This window comes from Tenrec ecaudatus, chromosome 16 (genome assembly GCF_050624435.1).
Source record: "Tenrec ecaudatus isolate mTenEca1 chromosome 16, mTenEca1.hap1, whole genome shotgun sequence".
NCBI classification, from domain to species: domain Eukaryota; kingdom Metazoa; phylum Chordata; class Mammalia; order Afrosoricida; family Tenrecidae; genus Tenrec; species Tenrec ecaudatus.
Window position 1 is genome coordinate 53,299,525 of NC_134545.1, and position 19,300 is coordinate 53,318,824.

At 39.9% G+C, this 19,300-nt stretch overlaps 1 protein-coding gene across 1 annotated transcript in view; it reads right to left on the reverse strand.

Moving 5' to 3' along the window:
• MYPN (myopalladin) overlaps positions 1–10,504 on the reverse strand; it is a 108,293-nt gene extending 97,789 nt beyond the window's left edge. Inside the window, exon 1 of the mRNA XM_075533846.1 lies at positions 9,618–10,504. Coding sequence (XP_075389961.1) covers positions 9,618–10,504 — 887 coding nt within the window. The remainder of the gene's footprint in view (positions 1–9,617) is intronic.
• Between the last annotated feature and the right edge of the window lie 8,796 nt (positions 10,505–19,300).

Below are 19,300 nucleotides of genomic sequence, written 5' to 3' on the forward strand. Positions count from 1 at the left end.
TTACAGTTAACAAAAGGCGGGGCGGGTAGGAGAAAAACCTGTGTATGAAGCCTCTGACAAATCCTCTCTGGCCACAGAGCAGGGAGGCGCCTTTGATCGCCTGCAAAGTGTATCAGAAAGCCAGTGGTTGCAGATGCAGTTAGGTTAAAAGTTAACACCGTATTATCATTTGATCTCCCTCTTGATCTATTTTAAATTTGTTCCTAGTTTTTAATATTTTCTACTTTCCTTTCAATGGTTTCCTTTCAATGGTTTCCTTTGTGAGGTAGGTAGTTTATTGTGCCAATAAACACATGTGGGTTAATTGAAGGGCGGAGGGAAAAATGGCTCAATGAGCCTCGCCTTTCTAGTTCTCGAGTCTCTTGCTTTCTGATGGTCAGACCAGAGTGCAGCTGCCTTAGCCAGTTCCCTGCTTCAACTTACAAGGCTCATTTCCTGGAAGACATCCCCGAGGAGAAGCCACATGGACCTACCCAGATGCAGCCCTAGGTGCTGGAGCACCATGTGGAGACCCCTGACAGCGCTGAGATGCTTACACGTTCACTGACTCAGCTTTCCTCCTGCAGTCGGCATCATAGTGTCTGTTTTGTGAGATGGAGGAGGACTTTGTGGATTGGTGTTGGATATGGGTTAATGAGTTAATGTTGGACTTGTGGGCTTTGGCAACACTGGGTCGGGACGTTCTCTTGATGTGCACTTAACCTGTATATAAAACTCTCTCTTATACATGAGTTTCTGTGTATTTGTTTCTCTCAGGTACCTGGACTCATACACTTTGTTACTGTTGTTCATTTTTCTGTTGTTCACTTTGGTATGTTTTTCTGTCTATGAAATCCAGGATAGGTAAACCTGGAGAGACAGTAACTGGATTAATGTTCTCTTGGGAGCCTGGGGGAAAATCGAGAGTTAATAGCAATGAACACAATAAAGAAGAAGATGGTCTAAAATTGATTGTGATCATGATTCTACAACTCTTCTTGATTGAACTATCAAATTATATATGTGGTTTATGTGCCAATAAAACCGTTAACAAACAAGTGTGAACAGTATGCGCTTCCAGAGTTTGCAAAGATAAAAAGAACACTCATTGCTATGAGTCCACTCAGATTCTCTATGGGGTTTTTGAGCAAGTAGACCCACATGGAGGCAGAGCGCCTTCTCTTTCTCAGTGGAGTGGCTGGTGCGTCTGAATTGCTGATGTGCGGTTGGTTCGCCGTCCACTGATTCTCCCACAGTGTCAAGGCAAATTTGGGAGTTTCCCCTGGGTCCAGGGGAATGTGGTGTCCTGTGACAAGCCACAGAATGTGCCTTGTTTGTAAACCCCAAAGAGGTTGTCTCAAAGGTACACCTGCCAGGGTGAGGTGGCTCCACCAGAAATGATTTGCCTGAGTGCGCTACTACTGCAGTAAAGTCTGAGCAGCGAGTGTTAAAATGTTACCTGGAGACTGTACCATGGGGCCAAAGGAGCTGGAGCAGTGGGAGGTTCCTGGGAGTGGGAAGGAGATTTTGGGGGGAAGAGTTGGAAATAGGCTCACACAGGAGAGAGAAAGACAAGGCTTTCTACTCTCACCGAGTTATAGTCTCGCAACCCCCAGGAGCAGTCTGGGATGGCACTGACTCCATGGCAGGATTTGGCTCTTTGGTTTTAGCACCAGTCCCTTCAATTCCTTAACTCAACAGTTGCCTTGCTGCCTCAGGGACTTCAAACGTGCTCTTCTTGAAGCTCATGCCCAGTCACGCACAGGAGGCATGTGTGGCTGTGAGGGGCTATGATGCTGAGTAAGTTTCCACAGAGTTTCTTGTCTATGCTCAACTAGGAGAAAGGTCTGCTGATCGACTTTAGAAAGCCAGCTAGTGGAAACCCTATCAATCACAAGCGTTCAGCCTGTAATGAATCACCAGGATGGCGCAGGATTAAGCAGTATTTTGTTCCATTGTGCATGGAGTTGCCATGAGTCAGAAGCTAACAACACAACAATAGGACGTTTTCCCTCACCCTCCAACTTGCTGGGCTAACTCCTACTCATTTTTTTTTATGTCTCAGCTTAAATATCACTCGGGAAAGCCTCCCCCACTTCACTCCCAGGGTTTGGTCCCTTTGCTGTCAGTGCTCTCTTACAGCATGAAGTCACCTTGCAGATACTGTCAAGTAAGCCTTGGATTGCTGACCACAAGGCCAGAGGTTCAAACTCACCAGCTACAGAGATGAGGCTGTCTGCTCCTGTAAAGACAATGGCCTCAGAACCTCGCTGTGAGTCAGAACCAACTAGATGACAGTGGGGTTGGTTTTTTAAATAGACTTGATGGCATCGTAATTATATAGTCATTGTGGGGAGATTTTGTCTAGGTTGTTGACCTTACTAGCTTGCAAGTTTCATGAAGGCAGAGGATCTGTCTGCCACATTCACTGCTTCAACCTTAGCACTTTCCTGGTACATGCCAAACAAACAGAATAGGAAACCAGAGGTTGTGAGGTTGATTCTGACTTTACTACACAAGGACTCACTTTTGGGTTGTTCTGTGCCATGAAGTCAACTCAGTGACCTACATGGCACATAACACCAGAACTCAACCAAATCTACTGCCATTGACTTCCAGCCATCTCCTCTAGGGCAGAGTAGAGCTACCCTTTGACTTTCCAAGGTTGCACATCTTTACAGGAGCAAACAGCCTCATCTTCCTAACCTTGAAGTGGCTGGAGGGTCCAAATGGCTGACCTTCTGGTTACCAGCCCCATGAATAACCCACTACATTGCATAATATGAATTTAAGGCATTTGGCGGAATGAATGAATGAATGAGTTTTCCAGATATTTCCTTTGCAAAATGGAAGCAGAAACCCTAAATAATGAAATGTGAAACTCCCTATGTTTTATCTTCTCAGCATACTGTTGTTGTATACCAGTGGTTCTCAACCTGTGGGTCACAACCCCTTTGGGGGTCAAACGACCTTTTCACAGGAGTCGCCCAATTCATAACAGTAGTAAAATGACAGTTATGAAGTAGCATCGAAAATAATTTTATGGTTGGGGGGCCGTGGTAACCGCCACATGAGGAACTGTATTAAAGGGATTGTTATAAGAGCTGTAAGAGCCCCCAATACAATGATTCAAAGAAAAGAAAAATCTGTGATCCTTTCAAAATAGATCACTACACCTGTCTCCTGAGATGCCACGGGGTGGGCTCCAACCACCAACCTTGCATCTAAGACTCAGTGCTTTACCATGGTCACCACAAACTTAGTTTGCTTACCTCTTACTCACAGGCAAATGTCTAGAAGTAGTAGTAACAAAATTTAATAGGGGTAGCAAGCATTGACATCTGTAAGAGGTAAATGTGTGCTACCTCAGAAGGTTGTAGACAAGCAAACATACCCAGTACAAACCAGCTGTACATTCCTGGGGGAGGAATTTAGAATCAGCCTATGAAAAGGGATTATGACCATTTGCTGTGAATTCCTTCAGGCTCTTTCATCTGTGGGTAATGCATGAATATACTTCATTTCCTAAGACAACTCCAATGACATCATGTTCAAGGCTAACACACTTTCAAAAACACTTGCTTCAAGTGATATAAGATCCTACCTCTACTTATAAAAATAAATTCCAGCCAATTAACTTTGAAATCAATAATATATACACACAAAAATATTTCAACTTACTAAATAGGATCACAAAAATACTGGTAAAATATTGGTGCACATAGGTACAACGTGAGGCATCAGTTGCCCTATGTACTTGTTACACTTTCCTACTAAAATAACACACAGGATACTATCCTTTTTTTTCTTCTAGAAATCACACATCAAGCAAGCTTAAAGTTATTACTATTAAACGAACTCTTCTGGATTAGGATCTTGATCGACAGCGGAGAACAAGCAGGTCAAATCTACTCCAGAGGGTCTATCCCTCTTAAATCCCATCAACACTAATTTAGTCTTTAAACACACACACACACACACACACACACACACTTGCCACATCCATATGCATGAATTGGGCAACCAACAAGTGAGAGTTTATTTGCTTGTTTGTTGGCAGGGGATAATATAAGAAAGTTATTCCTTAAAAGGGTAGGAAACCCTGCTGCTTCAATCACCGCTGGAAGTTGATTCCAGTGTTCCTTGTATATATACAGCCCTTTGTAATTATAGAGGTATTGCATCAGACTTTTCAGTGTCCAGGTTGATCTTTGGAATCATTTCAGTTCTCTACCCTTCCACTTGACCTTCAGTCTTACATTTCCAACTGCCTCCTGGATAGGATCCCTCTGTGCCCTCAGATTTAATTCATATACCCCAAATCTACATCAACCTCACCTACAAACCAGCCTTCTCCTCTACCTTGTCTTTATAAGTAGCTACATCCTTCTCTGAGGTGCCCAACTGGAAAATTATGGTAATCTTACTCATACTTCCTATCTAGTCAAAGAAATCAAGTTCAACTTGATTACCTTTCCCCCAAATATTTTGCATTGGCATCTTTTCATTCCTACTGTCCCCATTTCCTGTCAGTCCATCAGAGGCTCTTCTGCCTGGGATACCTTCCATAACTTCCAAAATCACCTCCAGGCTGCATTTGTTTCTGGTCTAACCCATTCTTAGAGACCAATGGTCCTTAGATGTTGTTCCCTTTCATCTTATTTCACTTCTTTCTATTCAAGCTTGAATTGCTTCCAGTTTGTTTTTAAATCAGTCTCAACTGTTCTGCTTTGCTTTCAAGGCTCCTCAACCCTTTCCATTCTAGTTAGCTCCATGTCCTCCCTGTTGTCTGAACGCATTATTACAAAACCTGTGTCTGTGTCTGTACACAAGCACCCGCCAGAGACAGTGCAGGTTTGGTTCCAAGCCACCACAATAAAGTGAGTCTCATAAACTTGTTTTGTTTTCCCGGTGCATCTAAAAGTTATGTTTATTGCAATGCAGCACAGGGTCACAATAGCAAAAAGCTGGAAACACTCCAAACTGTCCATCAGAAGAATGGATCTTAAAAAAAACTTCTGGTACAAACACAAAATGAAATTCTATATATCCCTAAAAAAACACCGATGAAGCTATGAAATTCCTCATGACATGGAGGGACCTGGAAACCATTATGTTGAGTGAAGCTAATTCATCACAAAAAGATAAATATTGTATGAGTCAACTGCTATAAAGATATACATCAAGATGTAGGCAGGCTTCTGTTCCCAGCTCATAGAATCTTCTAACCCAGTCCCCTAAGAACACAGTGGAGAAGCTGCCTGTCTAGCTTCCACAAACCATATATCACTCCACCATATATCATCCCAGAGGAGACTTCACCTCAGTTGGGGGCCATTTTTTTTTAGATAGGCGGAGAGAGATGAGGCCATTTATTTGCTGCCATATAAGATTGTGTGAAGGTCACCTCCAACCAACAGAGAGTCCTGCCAGAGTGATCAGCAAAACTTACTGGAAAGTCAAATCAATATGGGGGGGATGGGAGCACGTATATTTAAAAAAAGTTATGCTGACACTGTACTGCAGTCTATTAAGTGTACTTATACTTTATGAAAAAGGTTGAAATATTGTGCGAAGTATCAAACCACGACAGAGACGAAGTGAGCACATGCTTGTGCTGCTGGGAAAATGCCGCCAGTAGCCTTGCCCAATGCAGGCTGCCACGGATCTTCAATTGATGAAAATCTCAACACCTCAGTGCTCAGTAGAAATGAAGCGAATAAAACAAGGTATGCTGTGTAAGATGATGAATTGGCCCTGGGCTGCAAGGATTCATCCCTTTCATCTTCCTGTTTATCTTCTCTCTCATCTTTCTTCAGATGGTACCCCATATTCTTGACATTGCAAGTACTTATAGCTTATGGTGGTGTAGTGGTTATGAGTTGGGCTGTGATCCACACGGTTGGCAGTTCAATACCACAAGCAGCTGTGGGAGAAAGACTGGGCTTTGTATTCCTGTAAACAGTCTTGTAAACGCACAGGGGGTTGATGTGAGTCAGTAGTGACTAGATGGCTGAGTGGTTTGGGATGGTTCCCTGAACACATTTGCCTCTGGGCCCTTGTACTTAGTCTCCCCTTCTCCTTTCTCTCCTCATATTAAAGTGTCACAGTTTGAGCCGACGTTTCCTTCAACCTGGCATCCAACCATGTAGCTCACGTCTTCCTCGGAGCCACCCTTGCCTACTACACATGCCCTTGGCATAACCCTTTGTTGTTGTTGTAAGGTGCCTTCAAGTCGGTTCAGACAACAGCACAAAACAATGCCTAGCTCAGCACCATCTTCCCAATCTTTGCTATGTTTCTACCTCGTGTTGTAGCCACTATGGTAATCCATATCCTTAAATGCCTTCCTCTTTGTTGCTGCCTTTACTCAGCACGATGCCCTTTTCAGAGACTGAATCTTCCTAATAACATAGCCAAAGTCCGTGAGATAGAATCTTGTCATCCATGCTTGTACGGATTATCCTGCTTGTACTTCTTCCAAAACAGATTTTTGTTGTTTTGGTAGGCCATAATATTTTCAACATGCTTTGCCAATGCCATACTTCAAAAACACCAGTCTTCTCTAGCCTTCCATATTCATTGTCCAGCTTTCGAATACACATAAAGCCAGTGAAAACACGACATTTAGGGTCACGTGCACTTTAGGGCTTTGCTGTAGTCCTTTATTAACATGCCTTCCTAAACAACAACCCACCACTCTTCCAGTTTGTCATGCTGTGGTGGCTTGCTTGATGCTGTGATGCTGGAAGCTGTGCCACTGGCATTTCAAATAAACAGCAGGTCAAACATGGTGGATAAGTTTCAGTGGAACATGCATTGGATTATGGAGTTGGTGAAAGTATCAAATATACCATGAATTGCCAAGAGAACAAGCAAATTTACCTTAGAGGAAATACAACCAGAATACTTCTTAAAAGCAAGGATGGTGAGACTTCAAATAGCATACTTTGGATATGTTATTAGCAAAATAAAGGAAGAATCTTAACTGGATGGATTGACACAGTAGCTGCAACAATGGGCCCAAATGTAACCATTGTGAAGATGGCACAGGACCAGACAGAGCTTAGTTCTATTGTTCAGACGGTTGTTATGAGTTGGAAACAATGGGATGGCATCTAACAACTGTAACATAACATTTCAATGTTTGTTTACATGTTTATCTGATTACCAGATTGTGAATTATTTAAAGTCAGAGACCTACTTTTGTGCATGTGCTCTTAGTACCTCATAGTCATTTAATAGTCAAATATGTATTTGTTGAATGAATGAATGAACTTATATTTACACTTCTCAGTTTTCTAAGTTCAAGTCTCACTCCGCTCCCACAGGAGCAGTTCTACTCTGTCACTAGGGTCCCTCTGAGAAGAATCAACTTGCTAGCCAGAGTTTGGAGCTTTAAAATTTTAGTCATTTTGGTTCTTCACCACATCTGTGAAGTCTGATGGTACTTATGGTTTCTACTATAGAAATAAGATAATTTATTTCATTGGATTTCAAGCTTCTTGAGGACATGTTTTACATGATCTCTGTCATTGCACATATGACAGGGTTAAGTATATTAGGAGCTTCAAAAAGTTCATGGAAAAGTGTAATAGAAACAGAGAGATAATGGAAACTCCCAGCTGCTCCGTGGGAGATAGATGAGGTGTTCTACTTCAGTAATGATTTACAGTCTTAGAAATCCACTGGGCCAGCTCTACTCTGTCCTATAGGGTCGCTGTGAGTTGGAATAAACTAAGCAGTGATGACCTTGATTTTGGGTTTAATAGTCTACCCATGAGCCTCCATTGATGCAAATGGTTAATGTGTTCACTGCTAATAAAAAGGTTGGAGGTTTGAATCCACCTCAGAAAAAAGATTTAGTTCTGAAAAATCTGCTATTGAAAACCCTTTGGAGTACAGTTCTACTCTAACAACATAGATGGGAAGACTGGTGTTCATTAAATTGATATCAAAAGTTTATAGTAAATGGATCACATGTAAATTGAGTCTTTAAATGGACCTTATTCATCAATGTTCTATATCCTAATCTGATGACTAGTGAGTAGGGTCTTAAAAATTCCTGAGCAGTCGACTAAGGTGCAACTATTGGTCTCTCCCCAACCAAAGGAAAAAATAATGATGACAATTGAAGGCACATAGAAACAATTTGTCCCACGTCCTAATAGAGCATGCAATTAGCAGTCTCCATAATCAAAGTAGATAGTACTGGTTACCCCTACTAACTCCTCTGAAAAGGATCACATTAGAAGGCCATGGATAGAGTGGGAGAAACATGTGGAACAGAACTCCAAATCATAACAGATACCAGGCTTATTGGGGAGATAAGAGACCTGAGGGATCCTCATCCCCTACCACTCATGTTTGCAACTAAACTCACCTCCACATTAGAATAATCAACATTTTTTTGAGATAATAATCAACAAGTGAGCAGCATTTATCCAAAGTTCAGATGATTCGAAACGAAAGAAGAATGGAAACAGAAACCCATAGGCACTCCTACCCAGTCCAAAGGGTGACCAGGAGCCAGAAGCGACTCAGTGGCAGGTTGTAAGTATTCACACAGAGATAAAGCTAGCCAGGCAGGTGCATTTAGCTTCATATACCTTCCTATCCGGGTCTTCAGAAGTTTGTGGAAGGATTCCATGATATTTTAATCCCATTTTCCTGTGCATCTATATCTACTTACATCACCACACATATATGTTATGGCTGCTTTTACTGTTGTTGCAGAATTGGATAAATTAGAGCATTTGCTCAAATTGTACTTTTTTCTTCGGTACTTAGTATCTTTATTTACCTTGGTGAAGTTGTGCTAATTTCACTCATATTTGGGACCGCCTTTCCCATGATCAAACACAGCAGTGTCTACTAACTAACAAGTGATCCCCTTCCTCTCCTTTCCATCCCTGCAACCCTCCAATAGCTTTGCTTTCTGTGTGAACACCTTATGCTTGACTTTTTAATAATAGTGAGACCCATTAATAGTTGTCTTTTGTGATTGACTTATTTCACTCAGCATAATGTCCTCTTCCAACTACAAATTTCTTGAAATCCAAATACAGACCATTACCAAGAAAATTTTAGCACCCAAACATTATAAGACTAGAATCCACGCTGGATTTTGAAGACTTCGTTACTACGGCAAAAAAAATGCAAACTATCTTATTAATAATTTTATGTTCACTACCAAAGGAAATGATATTTTAATATATGATCCAAGAAATTTTGCTACTAAAATTAATTTCAGTGGTTTTAAACATGTATTTGTTAATGTAGCTCTTCGTTCTGGGTGGCACAAATGGCGAGGCACTGCACTACTGACTGAGAGGCTGGTGACAAACCCTCCCAGTGGTGCCTTAGAGATCTACTTCTAAAAGATAACGCCTTGATAGCACTGTGGATCAATTCTACCCCGTCACATGTAGGGTACTCATGAATCAGAATAGATTTGATACCAACTAGCAGCAATTAGAAAACAACCCAAAAAATTATTTCTAGACTACCGGTATATAACAACTGCTCTCCTGAAAGAGAGCATGCCACCTTGAAAGCACATACTCAAAACATAACACTTGGAAGGATCATGGTAGATTGAAAGGCAAGATCAAACATTAAGAACGGGACATTTTTACCTTACTTGAGGTGGTGGAATTCCTACCACTATGCAGTCCAACTGTACTCTGGTACCTTCTGGGACTTCTCTGCTCCGTAACTTTTGAGTGAACCGAGGAGGTTGCCCCAGAGGTTCTTCGTAGTACAAAGATGAAGGTGAAGACCCTGGGGTAATGTCTCCACCAGTTGCCTCATTGGCAGCTTCCAGTCTCTTGGCCTCTTGTTCAAGGGCATGATTCACTTCATTATCCCTGGTATCTGCAGGGATGGGGATGGGAACAGATCTTTCTCTTCTTTCAGACAGATCTGAGAAACTGGAGCTGTTTTCCTGCATGACTTTGTTTTGAGAATCCAATTTGCCCTTGTGGTTTTTGCAGGCTCGGGGTCTAATCCTTTTGGAACTATGAGCTTTGAAAAGTGAAGAGAGCTCTTCAATGAAATCAGCAGCCTTATTTAAGAAAACTTTTTTGCACTGAGTTTCAGAACTATACTGTGGCCTTTTTGCTTCCTGGGGGCTCTCTTTAGAGGTGGATTGACTTTGAGAGATATCCTGGCAAAAGTTAGGGTCAAAATTTGTTTTAGGTAAGTGTTTCATCTGATCAGAAGAAAGACGTTTCCGACCTTGAGATTCGTCTGCTTTCTCTAAAGGGTCATGATTGATGGCCAATCTTGCCAGATTGACACTTTCATCTAATTCTTCTTGGCTCAGAAAGGCAGAAAGATCTGGAAGGTCATCTTGGCCTCCTCCTCCTTCAGCATCTCCAGAAGTATTGCCAAAATGAAAAGGGCTGGAGGAAGGTTCTGCTCGACTCCTCTCATTGTTTCCCCGGTGCCTGGTTTCAGCTAAATAGCTCTCTCTTAGAAGCTGAGATATGGAAGTAGAAGCTTCTAGGCTGTCGTCTTGCATGCTGTCACAAAATAATAATAATCACAAAAAATCGCATCATTTCTAGGGAATGGCAAGTCTATGTTTATTACAGCATGATGGGTTCTTCAGAACTTAAAACTCACAACAAAGAATTGCTTAATTATGGTACTTTTAGAAATTCAACATTAAAGATTCATAGATTATTCTAAAATTTTAACATAATGGAATGAGTGCTCCCTGAAATGAAAAATAAAACATGGCTGATTGCCACTTCATTAAATATTTTAAATGCAAATTAAATTGTGAAGGCTATGGTGTAACTATAAACCAACCAAACTCACTGCCATTGAGTCAATTCCGACCCATAGCTACTCTACAGGACAGGGTAGAGCTGTCACTGGGCATTTCAAACTGTCACTCTTGACGCATTCCCAGCCTTGCTGTTAGCAGCCCCAAGTGTAACTGTTACGCACCTGGGCTCCTTATGGTATAACTATGAAAACCTTAACTATAATGTTAATATGTAATTTTGGTCATATCTGCAAGGGACTTTTAGTTATGAAGTGCTTTCATAGAGATTTATTCTCCATCTCCTCCCTTTGCCTTGAATCTAATAGAATGATAGAAATTATGAGATGTTGATACAATGTTTAAATGGGACGAAAAGGGAACCAAATAAAATGTTACATTTTAACCTAACTATATCTACTATAATTATCTCTACAACACTCTCTGTTTGATAGCAAGCCTACTGGAATCCCTACATTGGCATCAAAGCTTAACCTATGTATGAACCCTATTGTATAAATTTTTTAAAAAAAGGAAAGAGAAATACAAGTGGATTAAAACTCCAGGGAATCCCTCTGAACATAAACCAGGGATTTTAATAGCCTTGCTTTCATGCAGAGTGAAACAGAAAGTGGATTATAGCAGAAATATCTAGATTAACATTTAACAAGCTATCATTTGATATCCCTTTTAAAGTTGTTCTCGTATCATCTGCTTTCTTTTCAATTGAGGTTTTTCTCTATTTTATTTTGTTATTGTTAGCTTTTTTGTTTGTTTGTTTTTGTGCGTTTTTCGGTATTTGAAATCCAGGATGAGTGAATCTAAAGAGACAAGACAGGGAAAGTTAGGGGGAAATGGGGAGCTAATAACAAAGAGTACAAGAAAGAAGAAAAAACTCTGAAATTGATTATAGTAATGATTGTCCAACTATCTTTGATATATGTGGATATGTCGCAATGAAATGTTTTCTTTCTTAAAAAGAAATGATGAGATATTGAGAATATAATCTCATCTAGTTTACTAAAAATATAGATTTGACCTAACTCATGAAAATAAATGTTTAATTATTTGATTTGAGGCAATCTATGTAAGCTTAATGTTGTTTATATGATCAATCTGATCTTGAACTGATTATTCAGCTTCTCCAAACAAGGCATAATTGATTTAATTTCTTCCAAGATGTGAGTTAGAGTTTAGATTTTTAAGACCTCTCTTAAATTGGCATTGGCTGGGAGGGAGTAGGAGTCTGAGCTACAGGCAAACAGAGGTGCAACATAGGAGATTTTTTACTGTATCGCCTTTCCTAAATTTTGATTATATCAATATATTGCCTATTAAACTATCTGCTTTTAAAATATTAAGAAAACAGTACAATAACTTTGGCTCAAAGGTCCCTTGGACTAGACATTTTGATAATGCAAACTAAAATTACACACACACATAACCATTATTATCCAAACATTTTTAAGAGGGATGGCAAACTTAGATATAATTCCTAGGCTCACACTCTTCTCTCATCATCTTAAAAGATACAGCTAGCTGGTTATAGTACGTTTCCCAATGACCTTGGCTTTCTTAACACTCAGCTCCTTCAGTCGCCATCAATTAATCAGAGACAGTGATGGAGATGAAGACTACAGTAGGCGCCATTCTTGGCTCCTGTGTGCACAGCCTTGTGCTGGGGAGGTAGAGAGGGAAGGAATCACTGAAGTCTATTCTGCCTTTAAAACTCAAACTCAGGTTTCTATTTCAGTTCATTGCTCTCCATTCCCTTGTCTAAGAGCCTCACTATAAAACTTCTTAGGAACTGCCCTAATTTCCAAATGTCTGGAGTACTATCTAAAAAAACCTCTATGTTGGCAAAGTAGGCAGTCACCTTGAGAAGGCAATTAGAGATCTCTAAAAGGATCAACTGCAGCAACAAGATTTTTTTCCCCTGCAAACCTGCAACATTCTGAGATTGTGAATACAAGAGCCACTGATGTGGGTGAAGTCTATTATGCCTGAAAAAGAGATTAACATAAAATGCAAAAGGATTGGATGGGTGCAAAAATGTACCCCCAAAGATGTTTATCATTGTATAGAACGGAATTGGAACTATGCCTGGTAATAAGAAAATTGATTTTAAGATCATTTTTATTGGGGGCTCTTATAGCCCTTTTAACAATCCATACATACATCAATTGTATCCAGCATATTTGTACATGTGTTGCCATCATTATTTTCTAATCCTTTACTTTCTATTTGAGCTCATGTTATCAGCTCCTTTTTTTCATCCTTCCCCCCTCCCACCTTTGTGACCCCTTGATAAAGTATAAATTATTTTTATTTTCATATCTGATACCAATCGTTGTTTATCTCCCTGGGGGTGGGGGGCATATGTGTCAATCATTTTGGTTGGTTTCCCCTTCCTCCCCCTCTCTCCCTCTACCCTCCTGATGTCACTACTCCCATTTCTGTTCCTGAGGGGTTTCTCTGACCTGGATTCTGCGTGTCATGAGCTCTTATCTGTACCTTTGTACACACTCTGGTCTAGCCCAGTGAAAGGCAAGCGTGGGATCATGAGAGTGGGGGATGAGGAAGCCTCAAGGAACCAGAGAAATATTGTGTTTCATTGGGGTGTGCCCTGGTTGACTCATCCCTTCTTGTGAAGAAATCAGTTATTTACCGTAATATATCATGCACTCCTTAAATAGAATTCTGTCTGTTATTTCAAACTTTATACACCCATGAATGATATACAAGATAATATATAAAAATGTGATTGATAACACAATTGAAGATTGTCTCATTTGTGTATCAACTATGTGGAAGAAACATTAAAGATACATGAAGGTAAAAATGCTATTTGAGAATGTCGCCAATATACTGACTGACAAGCTTTCTCATTTGTAAACCAGCTATCTTACATAAAGTAGAGAAAGTTATTTACTTCTCTGGTGGTCCTGTGAACTAAATGTTGGTCTGCCCTGCAAGACCACATGTTTAAACCCACCAGAAGTTCCAAGGCAGAAAGATGGGGCTGTCTGCTCCAACCAGATTTACAGTCTTGGAAACATTATATAGGGTCACCATGAGTCAGAATCAACTCATAGCAGTGGGTTTGCTTTTATACCTCAGTTTATTCATCTGTAAAGTTGGGGCAATAATAAGAGTCATCTCATAGATCAATCAAATGTGCTTGGCAATGAGTAAATTATAGTTGTTATTATTATAATACAACTATGACTGCATACCATGGTCTCCATTTTATAGGTGAGAACTGGAAGTGGAATTAGTGAAGTGACTTGATCCAAGGGCAAACTTTGGTAGTTAATGCAATGTATCTATATTCTATTGAAAGGAGTTCTAGTGGTGTTGTGAGTTAAGCATTGAGCTGCTGTCTACAGGCCAGTGGTTCAAACCCACTGATCTTCAGAAGGAAAATTAGTTCATTTGCTCTTGTAATATTAACAGCCTCAGAAACCCTACATAGGGTGCTATGAGATGGATGACAATGTTTTTTGTTTGATTGTTTTAGTCTTTTGAAATACATAAAATTTCTCTGCTTTTAGACTTTTGTATATACTCTGATTTCTTCATCTGCTCTCTATGATGTCCGATTCCTCTTTACGACCTAACCAAATCCACTCTTAACTTAGACATCATCCGCTCTGAGATTTGTTCTCTTCCCCAGGGTTGAGAACTTTTCCAAAGTGCTCTTCAAACTCACTGTCCTTACTCGTAAACATAGCACTTGCAACAGTAAATGAAATTTGCCTATTTTCTTTTTCGCATCCCTCCCTTGGGTTGTGCACCATTATATCTGTACGAACATCAAATAAATAATATGTGATCAATAAATAGTTGTTGAATTATTTTGTTTGTTAGAATTTCCTGCCAAATGTCTTGTTATTTACCAAATAGACAATCAACTTACAAAGAAAACTAACAGACACAGAGAAAAACATGAATTGGTAAAGGAATTCATAGCTTTAAGGTGACTTTCAAATAAAAATTTGTTTGTGATTGGTAAATGACTGGGATTAGTTCAGTTTCAAAGTTCACCCTTGGATCAAGGTACCTCATTAGTTCTCCTTCCGCATCTTACCTATAAAACGGAGACCATGATATCTGTGGTGAACTTCATACTTGAAGTATCACAGGACTTCTGATAATAATTAGAAAATCTGGATTTGGATCCTCACTCCAACACTAAACAACTTTTGATATCATATGTAAGTAATTCTGTATGTCTACAAACTGTCAATGGGAAATGTGCATAAGAAGGCCCAAGTGCTATTATGAATAGTTTTGTTTTCAATCCATAAGCACTTACTGAGTATCCACTATATGCCCCACACTGTCCTGGGCCAGAAGAGCCCTGGCAGCATAGTGGTTACAGGTTTGGAAACTCACAGTTCTACCCTGCCCTTAGGCTTATTATGAGTGGGCAGTGTCTTTGGATTGGGTTTGGTTCCAGGCACTGCGGATTCAGGGGTAAACAAAAGACCAAGTCCTGCAGAGCGGACATTCTGTAGGGAAGCTATAATTAAATAAGAAGAAAAATAAAGAAAGAGAGGACTAGAGAAGGTTGGCCTGGGCAGGCCTTGAAGGTGGAAATTATGATATTTCAGCTAGGAAAATCAGGCAAACCTTCTAACTGAAGTGAAGTGAACTGCATGGTCATCTTGGGGAAGAAGGTTCCCAGCGAAGGAAGAGGTGTCCCATCTCCAGGCAGGTATTTGAGGTAAGGGACAAAGTATTTGAGGTAAGTGACAAAGAGGATTGGCAGGAACTGAGGTCAACAAAGGCAGTCAGTACAGGCAAGGTCTGGCAGACCATACTGACAGTGTGAGTAGGAAACCACTGTTGGGTTTGCAGAACAGATGATGCCATTTTTAAGACTAACTGGCTACTCTGCAGAGGCCATCGGCAAGAAGAGTATTGTGGAAGTGAGAAACGCAGTTAGGTGGTGATTCAATATGGTAGACAAGCAGGGGGTGGGACCGGATTACCCAATAAGCAAAGTAATCGTGGGTTTACTTGTGCTGTCTTACTGATCTGTAGTGAGCAACATGATGGAAGGAAAAATACGTGAAACCATTTACTACAAATTAGTAAGTAAACCCAGGTCAACTTTGCTTACTGGATAGTCTGCTTTGGTCAGGGACTATAGATTTGACAAGAGGTCTTGATTCTGTGGAAAAGGGACTGTAGGCTTGGATGAGACAGATGCCAGTTATACCTAGAAGCAGAAGCTTTGATATGGTGGGAAAATATGAAATTGTTTATTACAGATTAGAAAATAAACCAACCCCTGTAAGCCTGTGCTTAACTTGATGGTTGAATAATCTGACACCGTTTGCGAGAGGTAAAGTCTGCATGAGCCAATGGGTGGTAGCAGGAGGAAGTGCTGAGGAATGGCCAGATTGCACATCTCTTTTGAAGGCAGAGTCCCAATGGGATCTGTCAATGGATGGAAAGTCAAAGATAAGAGAAAAAACATATTCAAGGGTGATTCTACTTGGGGCCTGAACCACGGGATGGGTGGGAATCATTGTCTGGGCTTGAGCTTGAGCAGGAGCAGGATTCAGAGGGGGAAGTCAAGGCTTCTCAAGGGAAGAAGCTTCATCTCGAGTGTTCAGGGTGACTTTTGGCTTGTTGACTCTTCTGATAGTTACAAAACTGAAATTTAGATTCACGTCACTTTCAAGGTGAGAATGAATAACTGCTTCAGAAAGCAATCATAGTATTAATGAAATTTCCTATGGTGGAAATGAAACACTGTGTGGTTGGTATCAGTCAATCATCAAGACTTTAGTAAATTATGTAAACTAGTTTGGCCACATGGAAAATGTATTGGTGTTTAGGATAAATTTCTCTTAAAAATTATTTTATTGGTGTTTAAAATGGACAAAGCAAAGCATACATCAATTCCATAGCTTCTACATGATCAGTTCAGTGACATGGATTACATTGTTCAAGTTACAGTTGATCTTAGCCAAAAGGCCGAGAAGCGATGCATTGTTCAAGTTACATGCCTTTCCCATGCTCTTTTTTTGAGTTGTTCTTCCTCCGGCAACATAAACTCACTGCCCATTAAGGTTTCTGTGTAATCTTTTGTGTTGTTGGTCTCGATTTTATTCCATATAGTTAAATCTTAAAAGCACATAATGCTCAGAACAGATATTAATTACTAGTTACTAAAGTATTGATTGATATTAAGAAGAAATCATGGAATGTTTTTCGTTCGAGGTTTAAAGAGTATCTCTAGGCAATAGTTTTGGGGATTCAGGTGGATTTCTTAACCATCACTGTCTTCCTATCTTGCTATTTTCCTACTTATCTCTATTTTCCCCAAAGGACTTCTGAAAGGAGAGTCTGACCCAAGAATTTGCTGACAATGTAACATCTGGTTGATTTAAAAAAAAAAAAAGGATGCTGGTAATTTTTGAGTATATTTTCAACTATCGTTAACTCAGCATGATCCTTCTCTAGCCTCTGAAGGAATTTTGTGTTCAGGAATATTTGATGCGAAATTAATTTTTAAATTAAAAACAAGTACTTTAAATAGAGTTATTGAGAGTGGGAAAAGGCTGAAGAACACCTGAATTGAAGTAACTTGAATGAAAATATAAATACTGAAGTGTTCTAGGTATGAAGTATCATTAAAGATTCAAGTGAAAAATAAATGTATTTTCTGCGTCAACACATACATTAAAAACCTAACATGTACCCTTCAGGACTAATATTGAGAGTAGCCATACCAAGAGGAGAAGGGGAAGATGGGGGTAGGGGGGGAGAAAGAGGGAACTGATTACAATGATCTACCTATAATCCCCTCCCAGGGAAATGGGCAACAGAAAAGTGGGTGAAGGGAGATATCGGCCTGTGTAAGACATGAAAAATAATAATAATTTATAGATTATCAAGGGTTCATGAGGGAGGGAGAGTGGGAAATGGAGTGAGAAAATGAGGAGCTGATACCAAGGAGCTGATACTCAAGTAGAAAGAAAATGTTTTGAAAATGATGATAGCAACAAATGTACAAATGTGCTTGACTCAGTGGATCGATGGATAGATTGTGATAAGAGTTGTACGAGCCCCCAATAAAATGATTTAAAAAAACCCAACAACCTAACGCGTAATATTATTTGAAAAGAGAACCAGAATAGAAAAATCCAGACCCATGAAAGTCACTCAACTGTAATGTGGGGATAAGCAAGCTCACAGGTTTATTTGTGAAAACATTAAAAAATTGTAGAGGACTAAAGCAGTTTAAAAGGATCCCAGGTGGCACAACGGGTTAAGTGCTGGGTTTCTAACTGCAAAGTTAGCGGTTCAAATTCATCAGGCATTCTGAGGAAGATGAGCTTGTGCTCTCGCAAAGATTTGTAGTTTCAGAAACCCTACAGAGCAGCTCTACTGGTCAAAATGGTCTTACCGGGCCATTATGGATTGGAACCAAGTCCATGGCAGTGGATGGGTTTTAAACATTCATAGCAATCTCTTTCTGTTAATTTATTTTGCCTAGAATGTCCTCTAAAGTCAAAGACCAAACCCACTGCCATCAAGTCAAATATGGCTCACTGTGATCCACTAGGAGAGAGTAAAACTGTTCCATAGTGTTGCCAAAGCTATGGACCAGACCTGCCAGCCTTGTGGACAGCAACCGGCGCTTCACCCACTGCACCACAAGAACAGCAGGGGAAAAGTCGGCTCCCTCTATTTAGTGCCCAAATCTACCTATTTGCTTTGCCTCTTATATCCCAGTATGCCAGCAAGTGAAATATCAACACCAGGGTATCTGTGATTAATTAATAATTATCTCCATAAAATCATTAAAATTGAGAAGGGGACGCAAACAACTTTTCTAATAAACTGACTTGTTGCTAAAATGATAAAGAAAAAAGTGTCCCAAATAGGCTTGACATCTCATGATCTAGGTCCAATTCAAACCCTTAGTCAGAAGGTTCTGTTGGGTCCTTCCCGAGGTTTGGAGTGAACAGACTATGTATGTAAGTCTGTCCAGGGTTTATCAAGGTGACTCTATTTGTTCGTGAACTCTAACAATGCCTTAGTGACTTCAGGCAAATATTACACCAATTTATGTCTGCTGAACACACCAACTTAAATTTGTAGAAGCACCATGCTGTCTGTACTTGAATTGTTCTTTCTAAGAAAATGTGCCATGTTCTGCTTTTTAAAAGAATTATATCAACTGTGAACACCACAGGAATTTAAGAAAATATTTCTATGGTACTTGATTCATCTTCATCTGTGAGGAGAGGGAATAACCATGAGGTCAGAAATGTCTTTGTCAAATGTCAGTGTGATTAAAGGAAATAATTACGTAGAAGTTATCACGACCATTTGCCGTATATTTGCAGGTTAGTGAGCTGAGTTCATTATTCGTATTGCACATAGGAATTAATTATTAAAACAATTTGTAATCATCTTTTTATATACTAACCTTAATTCATTAAAGCCCCTTCTAAGTGAAACCTGATTTACCTACCACTAAATTTCTTCAAAGGTAAAGCAAAGACCATCTTTATGAATTTC